This window comes from Salmo trutta, chromosome 4 (assembly GCF_901001165.1).
Source record: "Salmo trutta chromosome 4, fSalTru1.1, whole genome shotgun sequence".
NCBI classification, from domain to species: domain Eukaryota; kingdom Metazoa; phylum Chordata; class Actinopteri; order Salmoniformes; family Salmonidae; genus Salmo; species Salmo trutta.
Window position 1 is genome coordinate 51,981,636 of NC_042960.1, and position 26,015 is coordinate 52,007,650.

A 26,015-nucleotide genomic window follows, 5' to 3' on the forward strand; every position below is an offset into this window, starting at 1 on the left:
TCTCCTGCTGAGACGTACCATGATGCTCTTGTAGAGGTTGCCGTTGCCCTGCTCCAGGCTGACTCTGATGATGCAGGTGTCCTGAGCCTGGGTGTTGTAGGCAGGGGGCAGGGGAGAGGAGGGGGACATGGGCGTCGGGGAGTCCACGCGACGGTGCATGCAGGGTGGGCCAGGGAGGAAGGGTGAGGCCGGGGTCACAGGAACACTGGCTGAGGACAAGGTAGTGTCCATGGTGTGGAGAGAAATGCAATAGCAAGACTCTGACACCTGGACACAAACAGATACATTAGTTAGCACACATACAGACTCAATGCTGACATAACTACAACAACTAGTTAATACCTAGAATTATTTACACATGATAGGAAAACTAAATGTGACAATACAGAACAAAGTAAATGAAAAACATGGAGTGTGTAAATCCCTCACCAACTTAGCTAGTAAAACATACTTGAAGTAATATAACAATAGGGGAGTGGGTGTTAGTGCTTTACCTTGTTCTGCTGTGCATCTGAAGTGTGTATAGGTGTCATGCCTAGGCCCTCGCTGTCTGAAGGGCTGGAGTCACTGGATGACACACTGACTGAGTCCATGCTCTCCCCTGAGCTGCCAGTAGGGGGCGACCGAGGTGTTTCCCTCACTGGGTAACAGCCTGCTGAGTCTGCTCCTTGGAACAGTCTGGTGACAGAGGGAAAATGGTCAGATAGATCTAACATCACACTGATATAACTGTTTCCTGTTAAAACATAACAAATATTATGTCAAAGGCTAAGGTTCCAAATCTGATAGTCCTAGGAATTCTACAACAATACAATGTCTATATTTCAGGGTAGATTTCTTGTAAATCTAAATGTAAAGTACAGTATCCTTCATTTTTGAATTCCTCCAGTGTGTACTTACAGGCTGAATCTCTTAACCATGCTCTTGCGAAGTTTGGGTAAGGTTGGACTACTGTCTCCCACTCCTTCAATGTCACAAGACATGGCATGGCTGCAGGAGATGAACAGAGAATAATTGTGACATCACTGCTACCAGTCTATTTAGCCTCAGCATAATGAATCAAACAATCAGAATGAAAGAGAGCAAAGCATAGAGAGAGGGAGAGAGGGCAAAACACCAGTCTCAACGTCAACAGTGAAGAGACGACTCCGGGATACTGGCCTTCTAGGCAGAGTTCCTCTGTCCAGTGTCTGTGTTCTTTTGCCCATCTTAATCTTTTCTTTTTAGCAGCCAGTCTGAGATATGGCTTTTTCTTTGAGACTCTGCCTAGAAGGCCAGCATCTCAGTGTCACCTCTTCACTGTTAACTTTGAGACTGGACTGGTGGCACTTCACAAAATAGATGGCATCATGAGGCTGGAAAATTATGTGGATATATTGAAGAAACATCTCAAGACATCAGTCAAGAAGTTAAAGCTTGGTCGCAAATGGGTCTTCCAAATGGACAATGACCCCAAGCATACTTCCAAAGTTGTGTCAAAATTGCTTAAGGACAACAAAGTCAAGGTATTGGAGTGGCCATCACAAAGCCCTGATCTCAATCCCATAGAAAAATTGTGGGTGAACTGAAAAAGCATGTGCGAGCACGGAGGCCTACAAACCTGACTCAGTTACACCAGCTCTGTCAGGAGGAATGGGCCACAATTCACCCAACGTATTGTGGGAAGCTTGTGGAAGGCTACCCGAAACGTTTGACCCAAATTAAAAAATTTATAGGCAATGCTACCAAATACTAATTGAGTGTATGTAAACTTCTGACCCACTGGGAATGTGATGAAAGAAATAAAAGCTGAAATAAATCAATCATTCTCTCTACTATTATTCTAACATTTCACATTCTTAAAATAAAGTGGTGATCCTAACTGGCCTAAGACAGGGAATTTTTACTAGGATTAAATATCAGGAAGTGTGAAACACACACACACACACATACCCCAAAACATGTTTTTATTTTAGCAAATGTATTTAAAATGAAATGCAGAAATATCTAATTCACATAAGTATTCACACCCCTGAGTCAATTATTTGTAGAAGCACCTTTGGCTGGGATTACAGCTGTGAGTCTTTCTGGGTAAATCTCTAAGAGCTTTCCACACCTGGATTGTGCAATATTTGACTATTATTAGTTTCGGAATTCTTCAAGCTCTGTCAGATTGGTTGTTGATCATTGCTAGACAACCATTGCCAAGGATTTTCAGGTAGATTTAAGTAAAAAACTAACTCGGCCACTCAGGAACATCCAGTGTAGATTTGGCCTTTTGTTTCAGGTTATTGTTATTGGATTTGCCCCAAACATAACTTTTTGTCCTGAAAACAAAGTGTTATTTGCTTCGCCGATCTTTTTTGCAGTATTATTTTAGTGCCTTGTTGAAAACAGGATGCACGTTTTGAAATATTTTTACTCTGTACAGGCTTCCTTTTCACTCTGTCAATTATTTTTGTATTGTAGACTAACTACAATGTTGTTGATCCATCCTATCACAGCCATTAAACTCTGTAAATGTTTGGCCTCATTGTGAAATCCCTGAGTGGTTTCCTTCCTGTACGGCAACTGAGTTAGGAAGGATGCCTGTATCGTTGTAGTGACTGGGTGTATTGATACACCATCCAAAGAGTAATTGATAACGTCACCATGCTCAAAGGGATATTCAATGTCTGCTTATTTGAAAAAGATTTACCATCTACCAATAGGTGCCCTTCTTTGCGAGGCATTGGAAAACCTCCTTGGTCTTTGTGGTTGTATCTGTGTTTGAAATTCACAGTTTGACTGAGGGACCTTACAGATAATTGTATTTTTGGGGGTACAGAGATGAGGTAGTCATTCAAAAATCATGTTAAACACTATTATTGAACACAGAGTGAGTCCATGCAACTTATTATGTGACTTGTTAAGCAAATCTTTACTGCTGAACTTATTTGGGATATCCATAACAAAGGGGTTGAACACTTATTGACTCAAGACACTAAAGGTTTTCATTTTTAATTAATTTGTAAACATTTCTAAAAACATAATTCTACATTGACATTACGGGGTATTGTGTGTAGGTCAGTGACAAAAAAATAAATAATTGCAATTTAATCCATTTTAAATTTAGGCTGTAACAACAAAATGTGGAAAAAGTCAAGGGTTATTAACACTTTCTGAAGACACTGTGTACATATAGCGTGAATGATTGATGATGTTGTTTTTACCTCTCCTCCTCACTGTGTTGGGGCTGGTTCTTGAACCAGCGCAGGAAGGCATCATCAGCACTAAGACAGTAGCTGTTACACGCAGACTGCAGCAGCTTGATCTGAGCTATCACCTCAAACTCCTGAATAAGAGAGTCAGAGAGAGATTAAGGTCAGTCATATCAATAAAGCTGACTACTAACAATGACTTGTCCCCTTTACCTAATTAGTGGTTTAGAACAGGTTCAAAATGAGACTCACCCTTCGCCTCTTCTCAAAGTTGATTAGCCCCCCCTGCAGACAACACAAACGCGACAGTGTGACAGACTGAACGCAGATACACTACAAAGTATGTGGACACCCATTCAAATTTGTGGATTCGGCTATTTCAGCCACACCCATTGCTGACAAGTGTATAAAATCGAGAACACAGCCATGCAATCTCCATAGACAAAAATTGGCAGTAGAATGGCCCGTACTGAAGAGCTCAGTGACTTTCAACAGTCATAGGATGCCACCTTTACAAGTCAGTTTGTAAAATTTCTGCCCTGCTAGAGCTGCCCTGGTCAACTGTAGGTGCTGTTATTGTGAAGTGGAAACATCTTGGAGAAACAACGGCTCAGCCGCAATGTGGTAGGCCACACAAGCTCCCAGAACATGACTGCCGAGTGCTGAAGCGCATAGCGTGTAAAAATGGTCTGTTCTCGGTTGCAACACTCAATACCGAGTTCCAAACTGCCTCTGGAAGCAACGTCAGCACAAGAACTGTTCGCCAGGAGCTTCATGAAATGGGTTTCCATGGCCAAGCAGCCGCAACATAAGCTGAAGAAAACCATGTGCAATGCCAAGTGTCTGCTGGACTCGTGTAAAGCTCGCCGCCATTGGACTCTGGAGCAGCGGAAACACGTTCTCTGGAGTGAGGAATCACACTTCAGCATATGGCAGTCCGACGGACGAATCTGGGTTTGGCGGATACCAGGAGAACGCTACCTGCCCCAATGCATAGTGCCAACTGTAAACTTTGGTGGAGGAAGAATATTGGTCTGAGGCTGTTTTTCATGGTTCGGGCTAGGCCCCTTAGTTCCAGTGAAGGAAAATCTTAATGCTACAAGCATACAATGACATTCTAGACGATTCTGTGCTTCCAACTTGGTGGAAACAGTGAAAGCCCTTTCCTGTTTCAGCATGACAATGCCCCTGTGCACAAAGTGAGGTCCATAAATAAATTGTTTGTTGAGATCGGTGTGGAAGAACTTGACTGGCCTGCACAGAGCCCTGACCTCAACCCCATCTAACACCTTTGGGCTGAATTGGAACGCTGACTGCGAGCCAGGCCTAATCACCCAACATCAGTGCCCGACCTCACTAATGCTCGTGGTTGAATGGAAGCAAGTCCCAGTAGCAATGTTCCAACATCTAGTGGAAAGCCTTCCCAGAAGAGTGGAGGCTGTTGTAGAAGCAAAGAGGGAAACAACTCCATATTAATATCCATGATTTTGGAATGAGATGTTCGACGAGCCATGTAGTTTACCACAGTGCGCAGGCTAAGCAAACAGTGGTGGTGGACTACTCTAAAAACTGCCAAACAAATACTAAAATGCTAATGGGAACTCATGCTCTAGTTGCAAACAGCAGTACCAACACACTAGGGAAGGGCATTTGATATATTTTGACCATTCGAGTGCTGAGTTTCTATTTTTATTAAAAATCTATTTTTAGAACACTAGGGCAAGGTCCGCACTGGAAAAATGTGCGTATTTATGCATATGCGAACAGTGCACAACAATGCCTAACTTATCATAACCATTGGAGATAACTAATCCAAATTGCCTCACATAGAGTGCATTCGGAAAGTATTCAGACCCCTTCACTTTTTCTCCCATTCTTCTCTGCAGATCCTCTCAAGCTCTGTCAGGTTGGATGGTGAGCGTTGCTGCACAGCTATTTTCAGGTCTCTCCAGAGATGTTTGATCTGGTTCAAGTCTGGGATCTGGCTGGGCCACTCAAGGACATTCAGAAACTTGTCCCGAAGCCACTCCTGTGTTGTCTTGGCTGTATGCTTAGGGTCGTTGTCCTGTTGGAAGGTGAACCTTCGCCCCAGTCTGAGGTCCTCAGCACTCTGGAGCAGGTTTTCATCAAGGATCTCTGTACTTTGCTCCATTTATCCTTCCCCTCAATCCTGACTAGTCTCCTAGTCCCTGCCGCTGAAAAACATCCGCACAGCATGATGCTGCTACCACCATGCTTCACCGTAGGGATGGTGCCAGGTTTCCTCCAGACATGACGCTTGGCATTCAGACCAAAGAGTTCAATCTTGGTTTCATCAGACCAGAGAATCTTGTTTCTCATGATCTGAGAGTCTTTAGGTGCCTTTTGGCAAACTCCAAGCGGCTGCCATGTGCCTTTTACTGAGGAGTGGCTTCCGTCTGGCCACTCTTCCATAAAGGCCTGATTATGCTGCAGAGATGTTTGTCCTTCTGGAAGGTTCTCCCTTCTCCACAGAAACTCTCTGGATTTCTGTCAGAGTGGCCATCGGGTTCTCCCTGACCAAGACCCTTCTCTCCCGATTGGTCAGTTTGGCCAGCTCTAGGAAGAGTCTTGGTGGTTCCAAACTTCTTCCATTTAAGAATGATGGAGGCTAATGTGTTCTTGGGGACCTTCAATGCTGCAGACATGTTTTGGTACCCTTCCCCAGATCTGTGCATCAACACAATCCTGTCTCGGAGCTCAACAGACAATTCTTTCGATCTCATGGCTTAGTTTTTGCTCTGATAACTATGGGACCTTATATAGACAGATGTGTGCCTTTCCAAATCATGTCCAATCAATTGAATTTACCACAGATGGACTACAATGAAGTTGTAAACATCTCAAGGAGGATCAATGGAAACAGGATGCACCGGAGCTCCTTTTCAAGTCTCATAGCAAAGGGTCTGAATATGGTATCCGTTTTTTAGTTTTAATAAATTTGTTCACATTTCTGAAAACCTGTTTTCGCTTTGTCATTATGGGGTACTGTGTGTAGATTAATGAGGGAAAAAAATGTAATCTATTTTAGAATAACAAGGCTGTAACGTAACAAAATGTGGAAAAAGTCAAGTGGTCTGAATACTTTCCGAATGCACTGTATATTCAGAATAAAAAGATATTGCCATTTACGACAAATTTATGTAAAGCCTAATATCAACTGGTTATATTGTGGATCACAGTCTTCAAAAAAGGCACAAACCTCAGCAGTGGTTAACTTGAAGAAGCCTATGGCTGTGCAATGACAGACTTGTTTTGTTCATTTAGCAGACAAGACTCTTATTTCCCAAACCCTTATCACAGTCAAGACAATAACAGAATAAAATAGAACAGAATAGTTATACAAATGAAAAAAGTTGCCAGTGCGAAGTGATCTGAAACAGTTATTCTCAAAGAGGGATCATTTGTAACGGGGCTTATTTTGGGGCATTGAAAGAAAAAAAATGTCAGGGTTACAAACCAAAATCTATCTCATTTTCTTCTATATAGGGGAAGCAGGTAGCCTAGTGGTTAGAGCGTTGGGCCAGTAACCGAAAGGTTTCTAGATCAAATCCCCGAGCTGACAAGGTATAAAAATCGCTCGTTCTGCCCCTGAACAAGGCAGTATACCCACTGTTACTAGGCCGTCTTTGTAAATAAGAATTTGTTAACTGACTTGCCTAGTTAAAAAGGTTAAATGTAAAATAAAAATAGGCCGATAGACATATAATTTAGTTTATTCTTCCTGTTCTTTGTAATTTCTAAATGGATGAACAATTCCAAATTGAACTCTGCATGGTGATGAATTACAGCCACAACACCCAGTTGGTGAGTCGGCCTAGTTTTAATGATTCTGCTGAAAATACGCTCTGTCTTTATCAAACTCCCTAGTTTTAATGATTCTGCTGAAAATACGCTCTGTCTTTATCAAACTCCCTAGTTTTAATGATTCTGCTGAAAATACGCTCTGTCTTTATCAAACTCCCTAGTTTTAATGATTCTGCTGAAAATACGCTCTGTCTTTATCAAACTCCCTAGTTTTAATGATTCTGCTGAAAATACGCTCTGTCTTTATCAAACTCCCTAGTTTTAATGATTCTGCTGAAAATACGCTCTGTCTTTATCAAACTCCCTAGTTTTAATGATTCTGCTGAAAATACGCTCTGTCATTATCAAACTAATGTTTTTGCCTATTTTCAGTGTGGAACCTGTCTATGTTTAGGGAGGTTATAGCCTAGGATAACCAATTCTAAAATGGCACTAGCAGTTCTCAAAGTAGCGGAAAACAGACGTGACACAATTATTCCAAAACAGCAGCTCATTGTTGTCCATTTTGAATTTGTGATAAAACTGTCATCATTTGGCAAGGAATGTAGCTTGTGTATCCCATCAGTTAGAGGCCTTTTTCCCACCCACTGTTCCACTGTTATTATAGGCATTTATTACTGTAGGCCTAACAGGAGATTGTGTGGAAACTCAGCATGTGTGTGTATAGGGAGCGGTCTGAATGCAACTGAGGGAGTGAGACACTGAGGGGAATGGGAATTTAGGGAGAAGAACTGTGTGATGCTTGCCTTGGTTTCTTTTTTGTTGTGCCCCGCAAATGCACGTGTACAAATGGACACAAAACAAATTAACGTTGTCTTCAAGACAAAATAGCATTTGTTTTTCTGGGACAAGCCACAAAGCACATTCCACCAAATAGTTTTACAGTATTTGAAGAAAAAAAAGATCTCTGGTTAAAGATCGGGTTTTGACGCCCATTTGAGTACTCATGCCAATCCCTACAACACACAGGAGAAGTCTCTACTAGCAAACAGAATGAGTGAGTAGGATGATAGTAAGGCTCACCTCTACTAGGTCTGACCGGGCAGTATCTAACATGGTCAGGTCTGTCAGGAAGGTGCCCAGGTAAGGTATCGTCCCCTGCATGGCACCCTGGGAGGAGAGACAGAGCAATGATTAAAAACCATACCGGTACATCAGCAGGCACAGCCAAGTTTATCTCACTTTGACTCCCCTCCTTAAAACGTAAACAAACAGGGCCTTGAACACAAACTGCCAGTGGCTTGTAGCTTGCTCCATCTCTCACCATTTCCTTCTGCAGCTGGAGTCGTTTGTGAGTGTGTTTCTGGTGCTCCTTTGCACAGCCTTCCAGATTGGCAAATTTAGATGTGCCCTCCTGTAGGGGAAAAAGTAGATTGATTGTAGTAGTGATTCGACATTCACACAATCACTACACCAACAGCCAAACCTTCTCATATGATGGTATTAACAGAGCAGAGTCTCACCCTCATCAGCAGCTCTCGGCTGGTCAGGTAGTTGTTGTGATCTGAGAAGATGTCTGATAGCTCCTCAAATGTAGACATGCTGTCTCTGGGGAATTACATAGAGAAAGGTTAGAACTAATTAGGAGTTGTGACTAGGGCTGTGACGGTCATGAAATTTTGGTCAGCTGGTTATTGTCATGCAAAAGAGCTCCGGTCTCCAGGCCTCCATACAACCAAGCTGCTCATGCACACCTTTGAAACATCTACGTTTAAAAAAGTAGAATAAATAAATGTTATATACACATCACAATAAATCTATTTATTTTAGGCAGGTCTAAAGAAACATTATGATATGAATAGTAGATTTTTTCAGAAGAACAGAATATTAGTTGGCCTACTGTATGTAATCTGGCTATGCTCCATGATATAGGCTGTAGGCTTGTTCATTTAGCTGACTAGATACTGTATGTAATCTGGCTATGCTCCATGATATAGGCTGTAGGCTTGTTCATTTAGCTGACTAGATACTGTATGTAATCTGGCTATGCTCCATGATATAGGCTGTAGGCTTGTTCATTTAGCTGACTAGATACTGTATGTAATCTGACTATGCTCCATGATATAGGCTGTAGGCTTGTTCATTTAGCTGACAAGATACTGTATGTAATCTGGTTATGCTCCATGATATAGGCTGTAGGCTTGTTCATTTAGCTGACTAGATACTGTATGTAATCTTGCTATGCTCCATGATATAGGCTGTAGGCTTGTTCATTTAGCTGACTAGATACTGTATGTAATCTGGCTATGCTCCATGATATAGACTGTAGGCTTGTTCATTTAGCTGACTAGATACTGTATGTAATCTGGCTATGCTCCATGATATAGGCTGTAGGCTTGTTCATTTAGCTGACTAGATACTGTATGTAATCTGGCTATTCTCCATGATATAGGCTGTAGGCTTGTTCATTTAGCTGACTAGATACTGTATGTAATCTGGCTATGCTCCATGATATAGGCTGTAGGCTTGTTCATTTAGCTGACTAGATACTGTATGTAATCTGGCTATCCTCCATGATATAGGCTGTAGGCTTGTTCATTTAGCTGACTAGATACTGTATGTAATCTGGCTATGCTCCATGATATAGGCTGTAGGCTTGTTCATTTAGCTGACTAGATACTGTATGTAATCTGGCTATGCTCCATGATATAGGCTGTAGGTTTGTTCATTTAGCTGACTAGATACTGTATGTAATCTGGCTATGCTCCATGCCATAGTCTGTAGGCTTGTTCATTTAGCTGACAAGATATGCTTATAAGTCCCGTGACATTATTTGATATGATTTTATAGTAAGAAGAATATAATTGAACGTAGCTGAATAAAAATAGAAAGGATATTTTTCCCACTCCGGTGTGAGTGCGCATATGAAGTGGCTATGTTGAGCGTAAAAGTGATCATTTGAAACAGGTCATATATGCTAGATTTAGAGATATTTGGCAACTTTAGTTGTTAATGATACAAACCTTAGAATGTCTTAAAAATCTAAACTTACATGGGCTGCATGAGGTGACTATAGGCTATTGATGATTTGAGAAAGAAGCAAAAAAAATGATTGCACTCTGTTTGTCTCAGGCTGGACATGCGGTTTTCAAATCAAATTGTATTTGTCACATGCGCCGAATACAACAGGTGTAGGTAGACCTTACCGTGAAATGTTTACTTACAAGCACTTAACCAACAATGCAGTTCAAGAAATAGAGTTAAAATATTTACTAAACAAACTAAAGTTTAAAAAAAATAAAAATACAAAGGAACAAGAAAATGACATAACAAGAACGAGGCTATATACAGGGGTTACCGGTACCGATTCAATGTGCTGGGGTACAGGTTAGTCGAGGTCATTTGTAAAGTGACTATGCATAGATAAACAGTGATAATATGATCACTCTTATCAAGTGATCATATTTTCTCTATTCTAATTTTAATCTTGTCTTTACTAATATGCAAAATTAGGTTTGATTTAGAATGGCCTATTATCAAATGGGCAGGAACAGGGACAGGAACAGGGACAGGAACAGGAACAGGGACAGGAACAGGGACAGGAACAGGGACAGGGACAGGAACAGGGACAGGGACAGGGACAGGGACAGGAACAGGAACAGGGACAGGAACAGGGACAGGGACAGGGACAGGGACAGGGACAGGGACAGGAACAGGGACAGGGACAGGGACAGGGACAGGAACAGGGACAGGAACAGGAACAGGGACAGGGACAGGGACAGGAACAGGGACAGGGACAGGAACAGGGACAGGGACAGGGACAGGAACAGGAACAGGGACAGGAACAGGGACAGGAACAGGAACAGGGACAGGAACAGGGACAGGGACAGGGACAGGGACAGGGACAGGGACAGGAACAGGGACAGGGACAGGGACAGGGACAGGGACAGGGACAGGGACAGGGACAGGGACAGGAACAGGGACAGGAACAGGAACAGGAACAGGGACAGGGAAAAAGAGACATGTCATCCATATGCACTGAAGTAATGAATGGAGGCCGTTTCCCTGCTGGTTTGTTTTTCAGGCTACTCCGGTTATTCCACTCCAAGCATCAACCACTGTTTGAGGAGCATGCAGCCTCTTGCTGTGTGACAGGTGATATTCTGCCCAAACTCTCCAACCCTGTTCCTGCAGCTACCCAGTGCTTAATTTGGGAAACCTAGTGAAATCTGTTTAGAAACATCAATAGTGAAATTTTATCACAACGAAACACATTTCATTAAACTGTTGACAGTCCCTATCTCTTCGCACTGGAGAAAGGAAGGAAGGAGAGAGAGGAGATGGAAACTCCCGGTGGTGAGATATTCTGTAGCTAAAGGTAATGTGTCAACCTATTCATTATGAATGTATAAAATATGCACAATCAATGAACCAACAACATCGCCTATGTGCCAGCAGCACACCACCCTGAATCTCACTGCCTCTGATGCTAAGCAGGGTTGGTTCTGGTCAGTCACTTTTTCCTCTGGTCTAAAACAATTCTATATGATTGGGGACATTACCCTGTGTAGGGTGTGGTTTTCCAGGCGGGATGTTAAATGGGTGGTCTGACTCGGTGGTCACTAAAGATTCCATGACACTTATTGTAAGAGTAGGGGTGTTAACCCCAGTTTCCTGGCTAAATTCCCAATCTGACCATCATGGCCACCTAATCATCCCCAGTTTTCAATCGGTTCATTAATCCCCTGTAACTATTCTTTGCTGTAAATTAGATTACTGTGACTCAACGGTCACATGGAATTTTAATGTGGTCATGATTCATGACTGCCAGTAATACAGTCACTGAAACATAATGACTAATTATTATGCACCCAGGTTGTGAAAGAGACTCACTTGGGCACCCAGGACCAGGCCCTCTTCAGTCTGTAGAGTGGGTTGGACTGCAGTGCAGACACAATGGCACGCAGCGACGAGAAGTTCTTAAGCATGCGACACTCCTGAGCGATGTCTATCCAGCGCTTGATGACCCGTGCCCTGAGGTGTGGGCGGATCTGGCGTCGGTGCAGTATGGTGCTGACCACACACGCTGCCACAGAGTTGAACTGGGTGATGGTGGCACGGATGGTGGGAGCACTGTGCTTGTTCTGTTTCTTATCCCTCTGGGACCAGATGGAGCCCAGGCAGTGGTGAGGAATCACCTTCTTGAACAACAACTGGAAACAGACAAACAATGAGACGATTAGTATTAAAACACATAACTTATATTTATCCTGCATTGTTCAAATCCAACCTGGCAACCCATACTCCCACACAGACTCTCTCCCTCAGCCTTTCTCTTACCGCATCCATATAGGTCAGCTGGTTGGCTACCAAGTCTGCATCAAATGACAGGAAGCCTTCCTGGACCTCAATCTCTACTCCCTCATCCTCAGCCAAGCAGAATGAGCTGTTGCTGTGGAAACCACCAGAAAAACCTATCAGGAGTAGGAGTAATGATCAGATTAATGATCGAAGGCCAAACAGAGATAAAGGTATTTAGAGAGAGAAAGGAAGTAGAGGTAGAGATACACAAAGATAAAGACTAAAAAATTGAGAGAAGATAGCAGAGGTGGGACCAAGTCATTGTTTTACAAGTCACAAGTAAGTCAAGTCTTAGCCTTAGCACTCAAGTCCCAAGTCAAGACAGGCAAGTCCGAGTCAAGTCTCAAGTCAAGACCGACAAGTATCAAGTCAAATCTCAAGTCCTAAACTTTGAGTTTCGAGTCCTAAACAAGTCATAATGTGCTCTTCACCAAATGTAATACCATTTCATATTTTTAACAAGAGTAATAGTTAGTATATTACATTTACGCAAATCATGAATGCTTTTAAAAATATATTATTTATTACTTTCCAAATAAACTTTATATTTCCATGGAAATACAAGGGTAGCCATAAGAAAGAGACCCCCCCCCCAATAGTGATCGACTATCGAGGATCGCAATCGGGTGATGTAGGCTTGTACAGAATCGCCCAACCTTAACACACACACTCTCTGTGTGGTTACAGTAGGCTAACGTATGTCAATGGTTTTAGGAACAGCAGTAACAACAGGCAGAATTTAGGCTACCAACTGCCTAGCCAGTTGTAGCTCAATCTTGGATGCAATGATCACGTTCCCGCACTGACTGACTGTGTGGATGCTCATTGATTTAACGTTACATTAGCCAACATGCAAACACTAGCAAAGTTATGAATGATATAGCTGTCGGCTATATTAGCTACGACTTACCTTTCTTTGCGCAGCTTCAAGTGTCGAACAAAGTCGGAAGTTGTTGCGCCTCCGTCTGTCATTTTCTTCCCCCATGTTTTGCAAGTTGCAATCCATTTTTTTGTTGATACAGCGTCGTCTTTATATCCGAAAATAATAACTTTGGGTATCATCTTTCCAAGGGCTCCATCTGAATTCACCCGCCGACGTTCCTCTGCACTGCCACCGCAACTTTTTCTCAGCTGGCACAATTTGATTGGCTGCTGTCCGATTCAAACTGTAATCCGTTAAATGAAGAGTTGATGCGCTGCACACTTTTTTAATAGCATTGTTTTTAATATTTGGGCTTGGGGAGGGTATCAAGTCAGTTCGAGTCAAAAGGCTCAAGTCCAAGTTAAGTCAAGAGTCATTGGTGTTAAAGTCAAAGTCGAGTTGCAAGTCATCATATTTGTGACTCGAGTCTGACTCGAGTCCAAGTCATGTGACTCGAGTCCACACCTCTGGAGGATAGAGTACTAATTAACTAGATATCTTACTGTTCACCCACCCTCTGAGTCTACATCCAGACTGGCCTCAGCCTTCAGCTGCTCCAGTAGACTCTGGGCTTTACGCATGGGCTCTGATCCAGGCAGGGCCCTCTGTAGGTAGGCCATCACCCTGTGGAGGCAGGGGTAGGATGGAGGCTCCTGGAAGTCCTCTGGACACTGGTCCAGCCAGACTCGCAGGATGGAGGCCAGGGCACTGAGGGGGATGATGGAGGGGGGCAGAGTGTCAGGGAGGGTTGCTGGGAGCAAGCTGCTGCTGGCAGAGAGCAAGGCAGACTGAGGAGCTACAAAGTAACAACAACTGCGCTTGAATCCATATGGAAAGAGACAGAATAAGTAAAAAGCAAGCAGGAGACGTTGAGAAATCTTACGTTCGAACGGCACCTTTGGTTTCAAAGGGTCTACATCGCTCAATCTGTCCTTCTCGATCCTCTGGAATTCCATACCTGAGAGAAAGACAAAAAATATAAAAAAATTCAGCACCACCATCTACCATCAGTCTAAAAGCAGTGAGACCAGTAACATTTTACATTACATTTTAGTCATTTAGCAGACGCTCTTATCCAGAGCGACTTACATTTCATATATTTTTTTTCTGGGCTGGCCCCCCGTGGGAATCGAACCCACAACCCTGGCATTGCAAACACCATGCTCTACCAACTGAGCTACAGGGAAGGCAGTAAGTCTCCTCAGCCTCTCCATATAGAGCAGTAGTGTTCTTCAACCATGTTTCAGGAGAGCCACAGTCTGTACACACTTTGTCCCAGCTCAACACTTACACGTGACTTCATCAAAATCATGTTGATTATTGAACCAGGTGTTATAGCACTATGACTGGGACAAAAGCCTGCACTCACTAGGTCCCACCAGGACCAGCTGTTGTCAGCTCCTGCTATACACTCTAGCCACCATGGGCCCCCAGCCCAGTACCAGACGTACTTGTCTAGCAGCAACTGCAGCACAGAGTGCGTGCTGGCGAAGGCGCGGTATGTGGACAGGAAGATGTTGGTGTAGGTGAGGTCATTGTCCCCAAACGCAGTCAGCAGGGTCTCCACCAGACGCTCCAGCGTTCCCGCCCGGATACTCCGGATCTTATAGGTTTCCAACTGGCTCACAGTGTGGCCGGGAGGCAGCCAGTCCCCCTCCGCCTGCAATGCGACAAGATGGAAAGAACCAGGGATATTAGAACGATGAGAATTGGGGAGAGGGAAATGGAGGGACAGATGGAGAGGTGTTGAGACAAAGGGCACTCTATATTGAATTCCGAAGAAGATGTGTCTGAGTATGGTGTCTGTTGGGAAGAATGAGGGGAGTGAAGGGAGTGAGAGAGAGAAAAGGAAGGGAGAACTTGGTGCCGCTTGCATGCTACAACAGGAAACTCTCCGATCTGTGCCCCTCCTCCACCCCGTCCACTGGCTCAAAGAGGGAAGCAAAGAGGACAGCATTTAGTCAAACTCACCTGCTCTTTACTCTCAGTCAGCACTGCTCTCTAGCAAACATTTAGCCACTGGAAATGTACTGACTGTTGAGTAGCAAAAATATACATGCACATTCACACTATTTGCATTTGTATAACATTTCTTCTGATGGTACCCTATGGGCAATGCCACAACAAACAAAGCACCAGTGTGGCTCACTGTTTACGTTATCTTGCTTTCCCACTAAATAAATGAGGGGATTACAATCATCAACAACCACATAAAGACAACATTTTGCTTTCAGTGGCTTACTCATGTGTGACTCATTTCAGAAAACTAGGTGTATGTCTTGTCACTACTTCACAGGAGAGGTATTTGAATGTAAACATTAATATTTTTTATCAAAATTGCTTTTCTGGGAGAAATGCTCTCTGAAACATGTGAGCTTTAATGTGCCTTAATAACACACTTGTATGCCATCTGTAAATACAAATACAATGGTTAAATTATGAGCCTAGTTGGTTTAGCCTTGAAAAAAGACAGGAATCTTCCCACTAGCCATGATTGGCTGAGATAATGGATGGGCTGGACATGCCGAGAGAGGAGTTCAGATTGGTCTGAAATGTAGCATGCTTCGGTCTTTAACATGAGCTGCTCAGTATGTGTAGATAATCCTTTCTTTTTTCCTCCCCAATTTCGTGGTATCCAATTGGTAGTTATAGTCTTGTCTCATCGCTGCAACTCCCATACGGACTCGGGAGAGGCGAAGGCCGAGAACCGTGCGTCCTCCAAAACACGCCCCAACGAAGCCACACTGCTTCTTGACACAATGCCCGCTTAACCCGGAAGCCAGCCACACCAATGTGTCAGAGGAAACACTGTACACCTGGCGACCGTGTCAGCGTGCACTGCACCCGGCCCGCACAGAAGTCGCTAGAGCACAATGGTGCAAGGACATACCTGCTGGCCAAACCCTCCCCTAACCCGGATGACGCTGGGCAAATTGTGCGCCGCCACATGGGTCACCCGGTCGCGGCCGGCTGCGACAGAGCCTGGACTCGAACCAGGATCTCTAGTGGCACAGCTAGCACTGCGATGCAGTGCCTTAGACCACTGCGTCACTCGGGAGACAGGTAATCCTTTCTATCGTGTCTTTTTTGAAAGATATTACAAAGAACTGCAAAAGTCTTGCTTATGCTCTCCACTTTCTGGAGGACGATTGTGCCATGCTGACTCTCTCGGACTCTGAAAATGAATCAGATGATGAGGAAGTCCAGATTTAGGTAAAAACATTTTCATTGAACCAGACATTGTAAAGTCTTCTGGAACGGCAATCAACAATGTTGTTGTCAAGGAAAACAAGATGACCGAGTTTTGAAATCAGTGGAATGCCCGGTGGAAGCAGAGTATGATAGCTAGCTAGCTACATGTCTAAACAAAAGACTCCACTATGCAAGTGACCATTTCACTGTACCATTTACACCTTATGTATCCTGTGCATGTGACAAACTTTGATTTCATTTGATATGGTGTGTGTTTACCAGAGACAGTATTGTGAAGAACAACATGACCTGCACGGAAGTCAAATTAGGATATAATGTTAGGCCAATGAGACAGTGTCCAAGTTCTAAAATTCTCTGGCAGAATGCCCTGCTTTTATTTTGTCACACTCACAACCGTAAGCTATTTTCTTTAATTAGTTCACCATTAACTTGTAAACAATGATATTGATGTGAGTTTATATTCCTGTAATAATTAATAAACATTTGCTAAAGTTAAGGCGTTGTCAGCTATGATATGGCCATTATTGAGCTGGCAAGCCGGCTAACTTAACTTTAGCTAGCTAGCTAACAAGCTAGAAACAAACCAAAACATTGTTTAGAAAGTTTATTTTAGTTGCATGGTTTTCTAGATTGACATACACTAAATTCATTTCTAAACAGATCGGTTATTGGTGTTAAAATACTCCAGTTATGTTATTTTGGACTCTAGGCTGCGGGTGTCGTGCAGCCTGTCATTTTTGTGTTTATAACAACAAGTTTGATGTTGGACGACAATAGAATGTTTATGATGTCACTGCGACAACTGTCCACAGACATGTCGATAAATGTAGTATAAACCAGCCTTAATCTTGACATCTTTGTTTGTTTAGTACACTACCGTACTGACTTTGTTAAACACATGTCCTCACATGTGAATCCTTAAAGAGATGGGTGGGGCTAAGGCTTAAGAGGGTGTGAACGATGGTGAATGGGTGTAGACAAAAAAGAGCTCTCCAGAAGGTGTACCAAAACATTCAATAGCCATTTTCTCAAAAGTGGGGTTACAAGTTTATCAACTTTCAAAGCAGAATGACTTTCCCATTGTTCCTCAACTGTAGTGTATGATATACACTTTTCTAGCTCTGAGTCTCTACTTTTATCCAATATAAAAAACACAATTAAAAATGTTGCTACATAAGACTGAATCTAGCTGGTAGGTCACATATACAGAACACCCACTTACTCCCACTCACGGCCTGGATAATGCTCCAGTACTCAGAATATGTTCTGTCATGTGTTAATGTAGCATAGTTGTACTCCTCTATATGCCTTGCTTTTACAGGATGCAACATGCAGGGAAAGAAGAATTATGATGGCAGTTGGAACCGGCAAATCAGGAAATCCCGTTTAGCTAAACAGTTGAGTAGGCTACTCATGAAACTGTTGTTTTTTGTATGGCCTGCGCAGGATGAGACACCCTGTGATTGCAAATTGGTATTATTGTATATCTTACAATGAAGCTGACAAGCTCTATCCACAAAACTAATGTCATACACTTTGCACAATGAATTTGCCTATAGACTTACAGTTGAAGTCGGAAGTTTACATACACTTAGGTTGGAGTCATTAAAACTTGTTTTTCAACCACTCCACAAATTTCTTGTTAACAAGCTATAGTTTTGGCAAGTCGGTTAGGACATCTACTTTGTGCATGACACAAGTCATTTTTCCAACAATTGTTTACAGACAGATTATTTCACTGTATCACAATTCCAGTGGGTCAGAAAAAGTGGATCAGGAAAATTCCTGAAAATTAGAAGCTTCAGATAGGCTAATTGACATAATCTGAGTCAATTGGAGGTGTACCTGTGGATATATTTCAAGGCCTACCTTCAAACTCAGTGCCTCTGCTTGTCATCATGGGAAAATCAAAAGAAATCAGCCAAGACCTCAGAAAAACATTGTAGACCTCCACAAGTCTGGTTCATCCTTGGGAGCAATTTCCAAAACGCCTAAAGGTACCACGTTCATCTGTACAAAATAGTATGCAAGTATAAACACCATGGGACCACGCAGCCGTCATACCGCTCAGGAAGGAGACGCGTTCGCGAAAAGTGCAAATCAATCCCAGAACAACAGTAAAGGACCTTGTGAAGATGCTGGAGGAAACAGGCACAAAAGCATCTATATCCACAGTAAAACGAGTCCTATATCAACATAACCTGAAGGGCTGCTCAGCAAGGAAGAAGCCACTGCTCCAAAACCACCATAAAAAAGCCAGACTACGGTTTGCAACTGCAAATCGGGACAAAGATTGTACTTTTTGGAGAAATGTCCTCTGGTCTGATGAAACAAAAATAGAACTGTTTAGCCATAATGACCATCATTATGTTTGGAGGAAAAAGGGGGAGGCTTGCAAGCTGAAGAACACCAACCCAACTGTGAAGCACGGGGGTGGCAGCATCATGTTGTGGGGGTGCTTTGCTGCAGGAGGGACTGGTGCACTTCCCCAAATAGATGGCATCATGAGGAAAGAATATTATGTGGATATATTGAAGCAACATCTCAAGACATCAGTCAGGAAGTTAAAGCTTGGTCTAAAATGGGTCTTCCAGATAGACAATGACCCCAAGCATACTCCCAAGGTTTGGCTAAATGGCTTAAGGACAACAAAGTCAAGGAATTGGAGTGGCCATCACAAAGCCCTGACCTCAATTCTATAGAACATTTCTAGGCAGAACTGAAAAAGCATGTGCGAGCACAGAGGCCTACAAACCTGACTCAATTACACCAGCTCTGTCAGGAGAAATGGGCCAAAATTCACCCAACGTATTGTGGGAAGCTTGTGGAAGGCTACCTGAAACGTTTGACCCAAGTTAAACAATTTAAAGGCAATGCTACCAAATACTAATTGAGTGTATGTAAACTTCTGACCCACTGGGAATGTGATGAAAGAAATAAAAGCTGAAATAAATCATTGTCTACTATTATTCTGACATTTCACATTCTTAAAATAAAGTGGTGATCCTAACTGACCTAAGACAGGGAATTTTGACTAAGATTAAATGTCAGGAATTGTGAAAAACTGAGTTTAAATGTATTTGGCTAAGGTGTATGTAAACTTCCGACTTCAACTGTATATAACTCTGCAAATTAATACAATCTGTCCAATGTTGCCATGTTCAACTGGTGTTTATATCATCAATTCTCCAATGGAAAGATTAAATCTATCTATGGACATAATGCATTCAGCAGGGTTATTGTTTGAGCCTGACAAGGTCTCTCACAAGTTTGCTTGCTTTCAATCAGTGTGTTGTAGTGAAAGAGCAGAGTGGTCCATTCACCCCCAGCCATCTTGCTCCCTTGTTGGCAGCCTGCTGGATCTGGCACCTCTTCAGTGTCACATTGTATATGGCCCCCTCCTCCACTTCCTCCCCCCGGTCCTGCACCGAGCTCTGTGGGAGAGCCATAATGAGCCGTTAACACAAAGACAAACCATCCTCTAGATTAGAACACAGGACCACAAATCAAAGTTTATTGGTCACGTACACAAATGCTATTGCAGGTGCTGCAAAATGCTTGTGTTTCTAGCTACAACAGAGCAGTAATACCTAGCAAAACAATACACACATAATCCAAAAAGAAAAGAAAAATAAAGCTATATAAGTTTAAGTACCAGTCAAAGGTTTGGACAACCCTACTCATTCAAGGGTTTTTCTTTATTTTTACTATTTTCTACATTGTAGAATAATAGTGAAGACATCAAAACTATGACATAACACATGGAATCACATAGTAAGCAGAAAAGTGTTTTATATTTGATATTCTTCAAATAGCCACCCTTTGCCTTGATGACAGCTTTGCACACTCTTGGCGTTCTCTCAAGCAGCATCATGAGGTAGACACCTGGAATGCATTTCAATTAACAGGTGTGCCTTGTTAAAAGTTAATTTGTGGAATTTATTTCCTTGTTATTGCATTTGAGCCAATCAGTTGTGTTGTGACAAGGTAGAGTTGGTATACAGAAGATAGGGCTATAAGTCCATATTATGACAAGAACAGCTCAAATAAGCAAAGAGAAATGACAGTCCATCATTACTTTAAGACATGAAGGTCAGACAATCCGGAAAATGTAATGAACTTTGAAAGATCTTGAAGTGCAGTTGCAAAATCCATCAAGCACTATGAAACTGGCTCTCATGAGGACTGCCACAAGAAAGGAAGACCCAGAGTTAGCACTGCTGCAGAGGATAAGTTCATTAGCCTTAAATGCACCTCAGATATTGCAGCCCAAATAAATGCTTCACAGAGTTCAAGTAACAAACACATGTCAACATCAACTTTTCAGAGGAAACTGAAATCAGGCCTTGATGGTCAAATTGCTGCAAAGCAACCACTACTAAAGGACACCAATAATAAGAAGAGACTTACTTGGTCCAAGAAACTCAAGCAATGGACATTAAATTGGTGGAAATCTGTCCTTTGGTCTGATGAGTCCAAATGTGTGAATATGCGGAGGGAGTTAACCACTCGATTCGTCGAAACTTTAAAATGTGTATTTTTCCATATATAGACATCTTATGTGTTGAAATCAAATCAACTATATGCACTTAGCTTGTCTGATGCTTTAAGCGCACTGTTTGATGAAATAATTAGGACACACAAATGACTAGAGGGAATCCGAACGCAATTGATTTGATTGTGCTCAGACTTGCTGCATTGTGTTAAAAAAAATGACAGTGAGTGACTGTGTGACTAGCACCCATTGTCTCACTCTCTTCCCTGTTGCAGCGACCACCACAGAACTTCAGTGTTTATCACGATGTCCATGTTGCTGAAGCTGCAACATAATTACAGTCATTTCTGACTGAAAAGTTCTGTTACCAAAATCCCTAATTTGTTTAGGAAAAACATTTCCTTTCCCTTGCTCTCTTTATGTGACACATCTATGCATCGCATGCACGTGACCAATAGGGCCTGACCTATAGCTTATCATAACCACAGCAATAAAAATGGTGATAACAAAGTCTGAATACATGTGACAGCAAAATGGATGCAGAGGACATGACAAATCAACTCGAAACGGGGGAATGTTTACTGGTTGCTCATCAAGTTGGAGATCAAGAAAAATAAGGTAAGGAGAAGCGCTGCGTGCATATTATGTTTGCCAAACCGGTGCTGTTAGATTACAATATCATTTTTGACCGTTTGGAACAATGTAAACACTAAATAAAGTATAAGCGTACCAGAGTCTGTTGTAATGTTTTTTTTGTAAAGACTTCATTACAGCAACATTCATTCGTCAATGCAATTTCCGAAATGGAACGGGTTATTTATTGTTTACGCTAACTATTCAAGGGTCGCTTCATTTTATTTTAAAACAAAAATGCTTGATTGCATTTCAAATCATGAATGACTCATATGGTGTGTGATGACATGAACAAATGAATGATTGATACAGTAGCCTATAGAAGTATAGACCTAAGTTAGTTACGGTATTAAGACTAAACAGGATGCGCTCTTTGGCCTACAGCTTGATGGTGGTTATACAAGGCTGCTAGACTAAGCCTACTAATGATAATGAAATTACTTATTACGATAATAATAAGAATAATAAGAGATCAAGAAAAATGAGGGTTATTATTATAAATATAATTTGACAATTTGGAAGCGTGTAAACACGAAACCAATTATAAATAATACCAGACAAGCTGTTCTAACAAAACAAAAGTGTAAAGCCTTTATTACATCAAAGCAAAGATTAATAACAGCCGAATTTGTGAGATTGTTATCCGACATGTGGTCGCGTGAGGCTTGGTGCTCACGGAATTAGTAGGTTATTAAACAAACACTCAAACAGGCAAAGGAACCAGGATCTGTCTTATTTCTGTAGATATATTGATAGTTTATAAAGCCAGGCACATTTAACAGTTAAGCTATTGATTAAAGACCTAATTAAGTTGGGGTGTCCTCTCTCCACACTTTTCATAGACAATAAGACAAGGTCTGTTCTCATCTCCTCATTCTGCTGCTGCCTTGTTCTCAACCCCAATATGTTGTTTAACTTTGCTATTATGCACATAGCAACATGGTCTAGGAAAAAGCGCCAATTCAACAGTGCAGTGATGTTTCAGAAACGCAGACAGCGACCGCTATTCAACTCGTGAGAAAGCGCATTTGTTCTAAAATAAGATCATTTTGATTAGTGTTGCACCATCATTTACGTAATATAACCATATACAATTTCAGTAGCACCTCTTAGTGGTGATGGACTGTGCCATGGACACCTGCTAATCGAACATCTCATTCCAAAATCATGGGCATTAATATAGTGTTGGTCCCCCCTTTGCTGCTCCAACAGCCTCCACTCTTCTGGGAAGGCTTTCCACTAGATGTTGGAACATTGCTGCGGGGACTTGCTTCCATTCAGCCACAAGAGCATTAGTAAGGTCGGGTACTGATGTTGGGCGATTAGGCCTGGCTCGCAGTCGGTGTTCCAATTCATCCCAAAGGTGTATGTATAGGGGAAGGTGACTAGGCATCAGGATATATGATAAACTGCGTAGCAGCAATGTGTATGGTGATTGTATGTGAGTGTGTTTGCGTAGTCAGTACAAATGTGTGCATGTTATGTGTGTGTTGGAGTGTCAGTGTGCGTGTAGAGTCCTGTGAGTGTGCATAGAGACAGTACAAAAATAAAATGGTCAACTCAGTCTGTGCAGCCATTCCTTAAGCTATTTAGCAGTCTCATGGCTTGGGGATAGATGCTGTTCAGGAGCCTGTTGGTGTCCGACTTGATACACCAGTAGTGCTTGCGTGCAGAAGCAGAGAGAACAGTCTATGGCTTGGCTGACTAGAGTCTATAATGATTTTCATGGCCTTCCTTTCACACCGCCTGATATACAGGTCCTGGATGGCAGGGAGCTCAGCCCCAGTGATGTACTGGGCTGTCCGCACCACCCTCTGTAGCGCCATGCGATCGAGGGCGGTGCTGTTGCCATACCAAGCAGTGATGCAGCCAGTCAAGTTGCTCTCAATGGTGCGGCTGTAAAACCTTTAACTTCCTGAGGGAGAAGAGGAACTGTAGCCCCTTTTTCACGACTGTGCACGTGAGTGGACCATTTTAAGTCCTTAGTGATTTGGACACCGAGGAAGTTAAAGCTCTCAACCCGTACTCCTCACGATGCAGTCTCTACTCTCTGGCTCTGAATCCGTATTGGCGACACATCAGTTATGCAGAGCACACAGACACAGAACAGCAGTTTACCCTCTCAAATTCAGAAATCTGCCCAGTCAGGGATGAAGGCAGGCTACAGAGCCACATCCAGTGTGACGGCGACCAGAGCTCATTTTAAACCCATAAAGAGGAGCTGTTTAGATGACAGCGCACTCCAGCCAAGTCCACACTCTCACTTTCCACCAGCATCACAACAGCAGGACAAAGTCCACTCTCTCCCCAAACAGAGTGGTGGCAGCTAGAGTTAAAGGTCACGGCTTGCTGTTAACAGGCTCAATGGCCAGCTCTGAAGGCCAATGGCACTTAGCCCGGGGCGGTTGTGGGTGGCTGTTTGGGTTCTATCAAAAACAAAGCACACAGGGCCAGGCAGGGAACCCACCCCAAACAATCAGCCAGACACTGATAAACAGTGTGTGATGGCAATGGGCTCTGGTGGAAAGAGAAATAGAGAGAGAGAGCAAGAAGGCCACAGAGGAGTAATTGAGTGCAGGAGATAAAAATGGCCCAGCATGTATGCATTTCCCATTAATTTCCCGTACAGTGCTGCCTCTCTGTGAGTTAAATACTTCACTCAGTGAGTTATGTAGTCTAGTCCACTCCAAAACAATATCAGGAGGTCCTTCTGCTCTTTGGCCCAGCCTGCTGAGTCCACAGTATGTGCACAGAGACTGCTTTTTTGTGCCAGGCAGAAATGTTTTCAGACAGGGGTTTAAAAGTCTACCTGCTTTGTAGACCAAGTTGGGGCATATGGTGTACCAAAGGCCCTGGGCGGAGTTGTAAAAAGAGAGATCAAACAAGTTTTGTATAGTTACGTACAGCGTACATTTTAGCCTCTAAAAAGGTCCCATCTAAAAGGCCTATAATACGATTACAAATCTGAGAAAAATACAGTTGTGAATAAGAATGAGTTTAGATACTACAAGGTATATTAAATGGCCCCAAGATATAAACCCACATTTCAGACTTGCTGGACAGGATTCAGTTTGGAAGGATGTTGCAACCCAGTGGAGGTGGGATGCAGACTACAGAAGAGACTATTAAACTCGGGCAAATATAGGAGCAGTATGTATTCAACCCCCTACTGACAACATCACATAACACACACTGGTTTTATTAACTATATGTGAAAATAATACGCTCAAGGTAACAACAACGGTGTCAAGTCTTTGGACTTATCTGGTGTTGGCTTTGTGCTCAGATTGCTCCAGACGCAACTAGGACCGGTAGAGAGATCGCCTCAGGGCTCATTTCACGGCTCAGAGACAAGTGTTTTGTCTTCAGCGAAAAACGAACTATCATATTAGGCCAGAGTAACATTTCTAGAGCGCGTCTTTACGCAAAACGTTTACGCGCAAGAGATTAATGAAGACTATTTAAAGTACACCACGATGGCGTCGAGGGTGAGAAAACAAATACAACTAAATGTTCAAATGTATCCCCCTCGCTGTCCCCTCCTCATTTCCTTCATCCGCTACTTTCCCAAGCCTAATACCCTCTCCCTTCCCAGCCTCTCTAAAAGCTGACTCTCAAACCGCAAAATCAACAAAAGTCTGCAGCACGGAAAACGGAATAACTTTTTACCATTTTATCTTTCCAGGCGAATCTCATTGTCAGCGCTTCTCTAATGATCCGTGGACAGCATCAAAAGATGCTAACAGTCCATCCAGGCAAGAAATGTTTCCAGTTCCCAGCAACATACGGCGCGGTCCTGCTCTGTAAAATATGCTCTCCTCCACTACACACACAATCAGTCACAGCTCTCTTGTTTGTTGCCCCCCCTCGCTTTCGAATCCTCCTCCTGTCTTTCAACACATCCTCTTCCTTCGTCCCGCTGTTGAATAGCTGAGCTCCGCCTACTGCACTCGCGGTCTTCCCCATAACCCCTCCTCATTCCCCTTTCCCCTTAAAATGGTTCATTTTAGAAACAATCTGACAAAATAGAGAAAAAAAGTAAAATAATAATTTAGCGACTACTGAGATTTTCATGAAAATTTTGCATGAATGCTTGTGATTAAATGCCCAACGAAGTAAAAAAAAAAGTGATTGCCTGTGTTTTATATATATTTACACACTGAGTTTGGAATAATACTGTGAAATTGTGAGAATTATGATAATGCCCTTTTAGTGTAATAGCTGTTTGAAACGATCAACCTCAAATTTCAGCCTGTTTTTATGGAATGGAGTTTTGGCCTGCCTGGTGACATCCCCAGGAGGTTCATTAGTTGTTATTTAACCTTTCCTTAACAAGGCGAATAAGAAAGGGAGTTCAAAACCAATAACAGCTAGCGTTCAGTGTTTTCCCTACCCCAGACAGTCCTAGCAAAATTCTTGCTTTAGAAATGTATCTTTGCTAAGAAGC

General features: G+C 42.6%; 1 protein-coding gene across 2 annotated transcripts in view; it reads right to left on the bottom strand.

The window, feature by feature from the left end:
* The window catches only part of LOC115192569 (ral guanine nucleotide dissociation stimulator-like 1), a 31,073-nt gene extending 5,597 nt beyond the window's left edge, over window positions 1-25,476 (bottom strand). Inside the window, exons 1-15 of one of the 2 annotated variants that reach the window (XM_029751221.1) lie at window positions 25,238-25,476; window positions 19,764-19,874; window positions 14,679-14,887; window positions 14,111-14,185; window positions 13,742-13,935; window positions 12,285-12,418; window positions 11,838-12,157; window positions 8,468-8,552; window positions 8,269-8,358; window positions 8,028-8,114; window positions 3,432-3,464; window positions 3,192-3,313; window positions 901-990; window positions 495-678; window positions 19-267 (exon numbers count right to left, since the gene is read on the bottom strand). In XM_029751221.1, the coding sequence (XP_029607081.1) occupies window positions 19-267; window positions 495-678; window positions 901-990; window positions 3,192-3,313; window positions 3,432-3,464; window positions 8,028-8,114; window positions 8,269-8,358; window positions 8,468-8,552; window positions 11,838-12,157; window positions 12,285-12,418; window positions 13,742-13,935; window positions 14,111-14,185; window positions 14,679-14,887; window positions 19,764-19,874; window positions 25,238-25,264 (2,010 nt within the window). In that variant the 5' untranslated portion in view covers window positions 25,265-25,476. The remainder of the gene's footprint in view (window positions 1-18; window positions 268-494; window positions 679-900; window positions 991-3,191; window positions 3,314-3,431; window positions 3,465-8,027; window positions 8,115-8,268; window positions 8,359-8,467; window positions 8,553-11,837; window positions 12,158-12,284; window positions 12,419-13,741; window positions 13,936-14,110; window positions 14,186-14,678; window positions 14,888-19,763; window positions 19,875-25,237) is intronic. The other variant, XM_029751222.1, reaches the window with a different exon arrangement.
* Window positions 25,477-26,015: the final 539 nt, after the last annotated feature.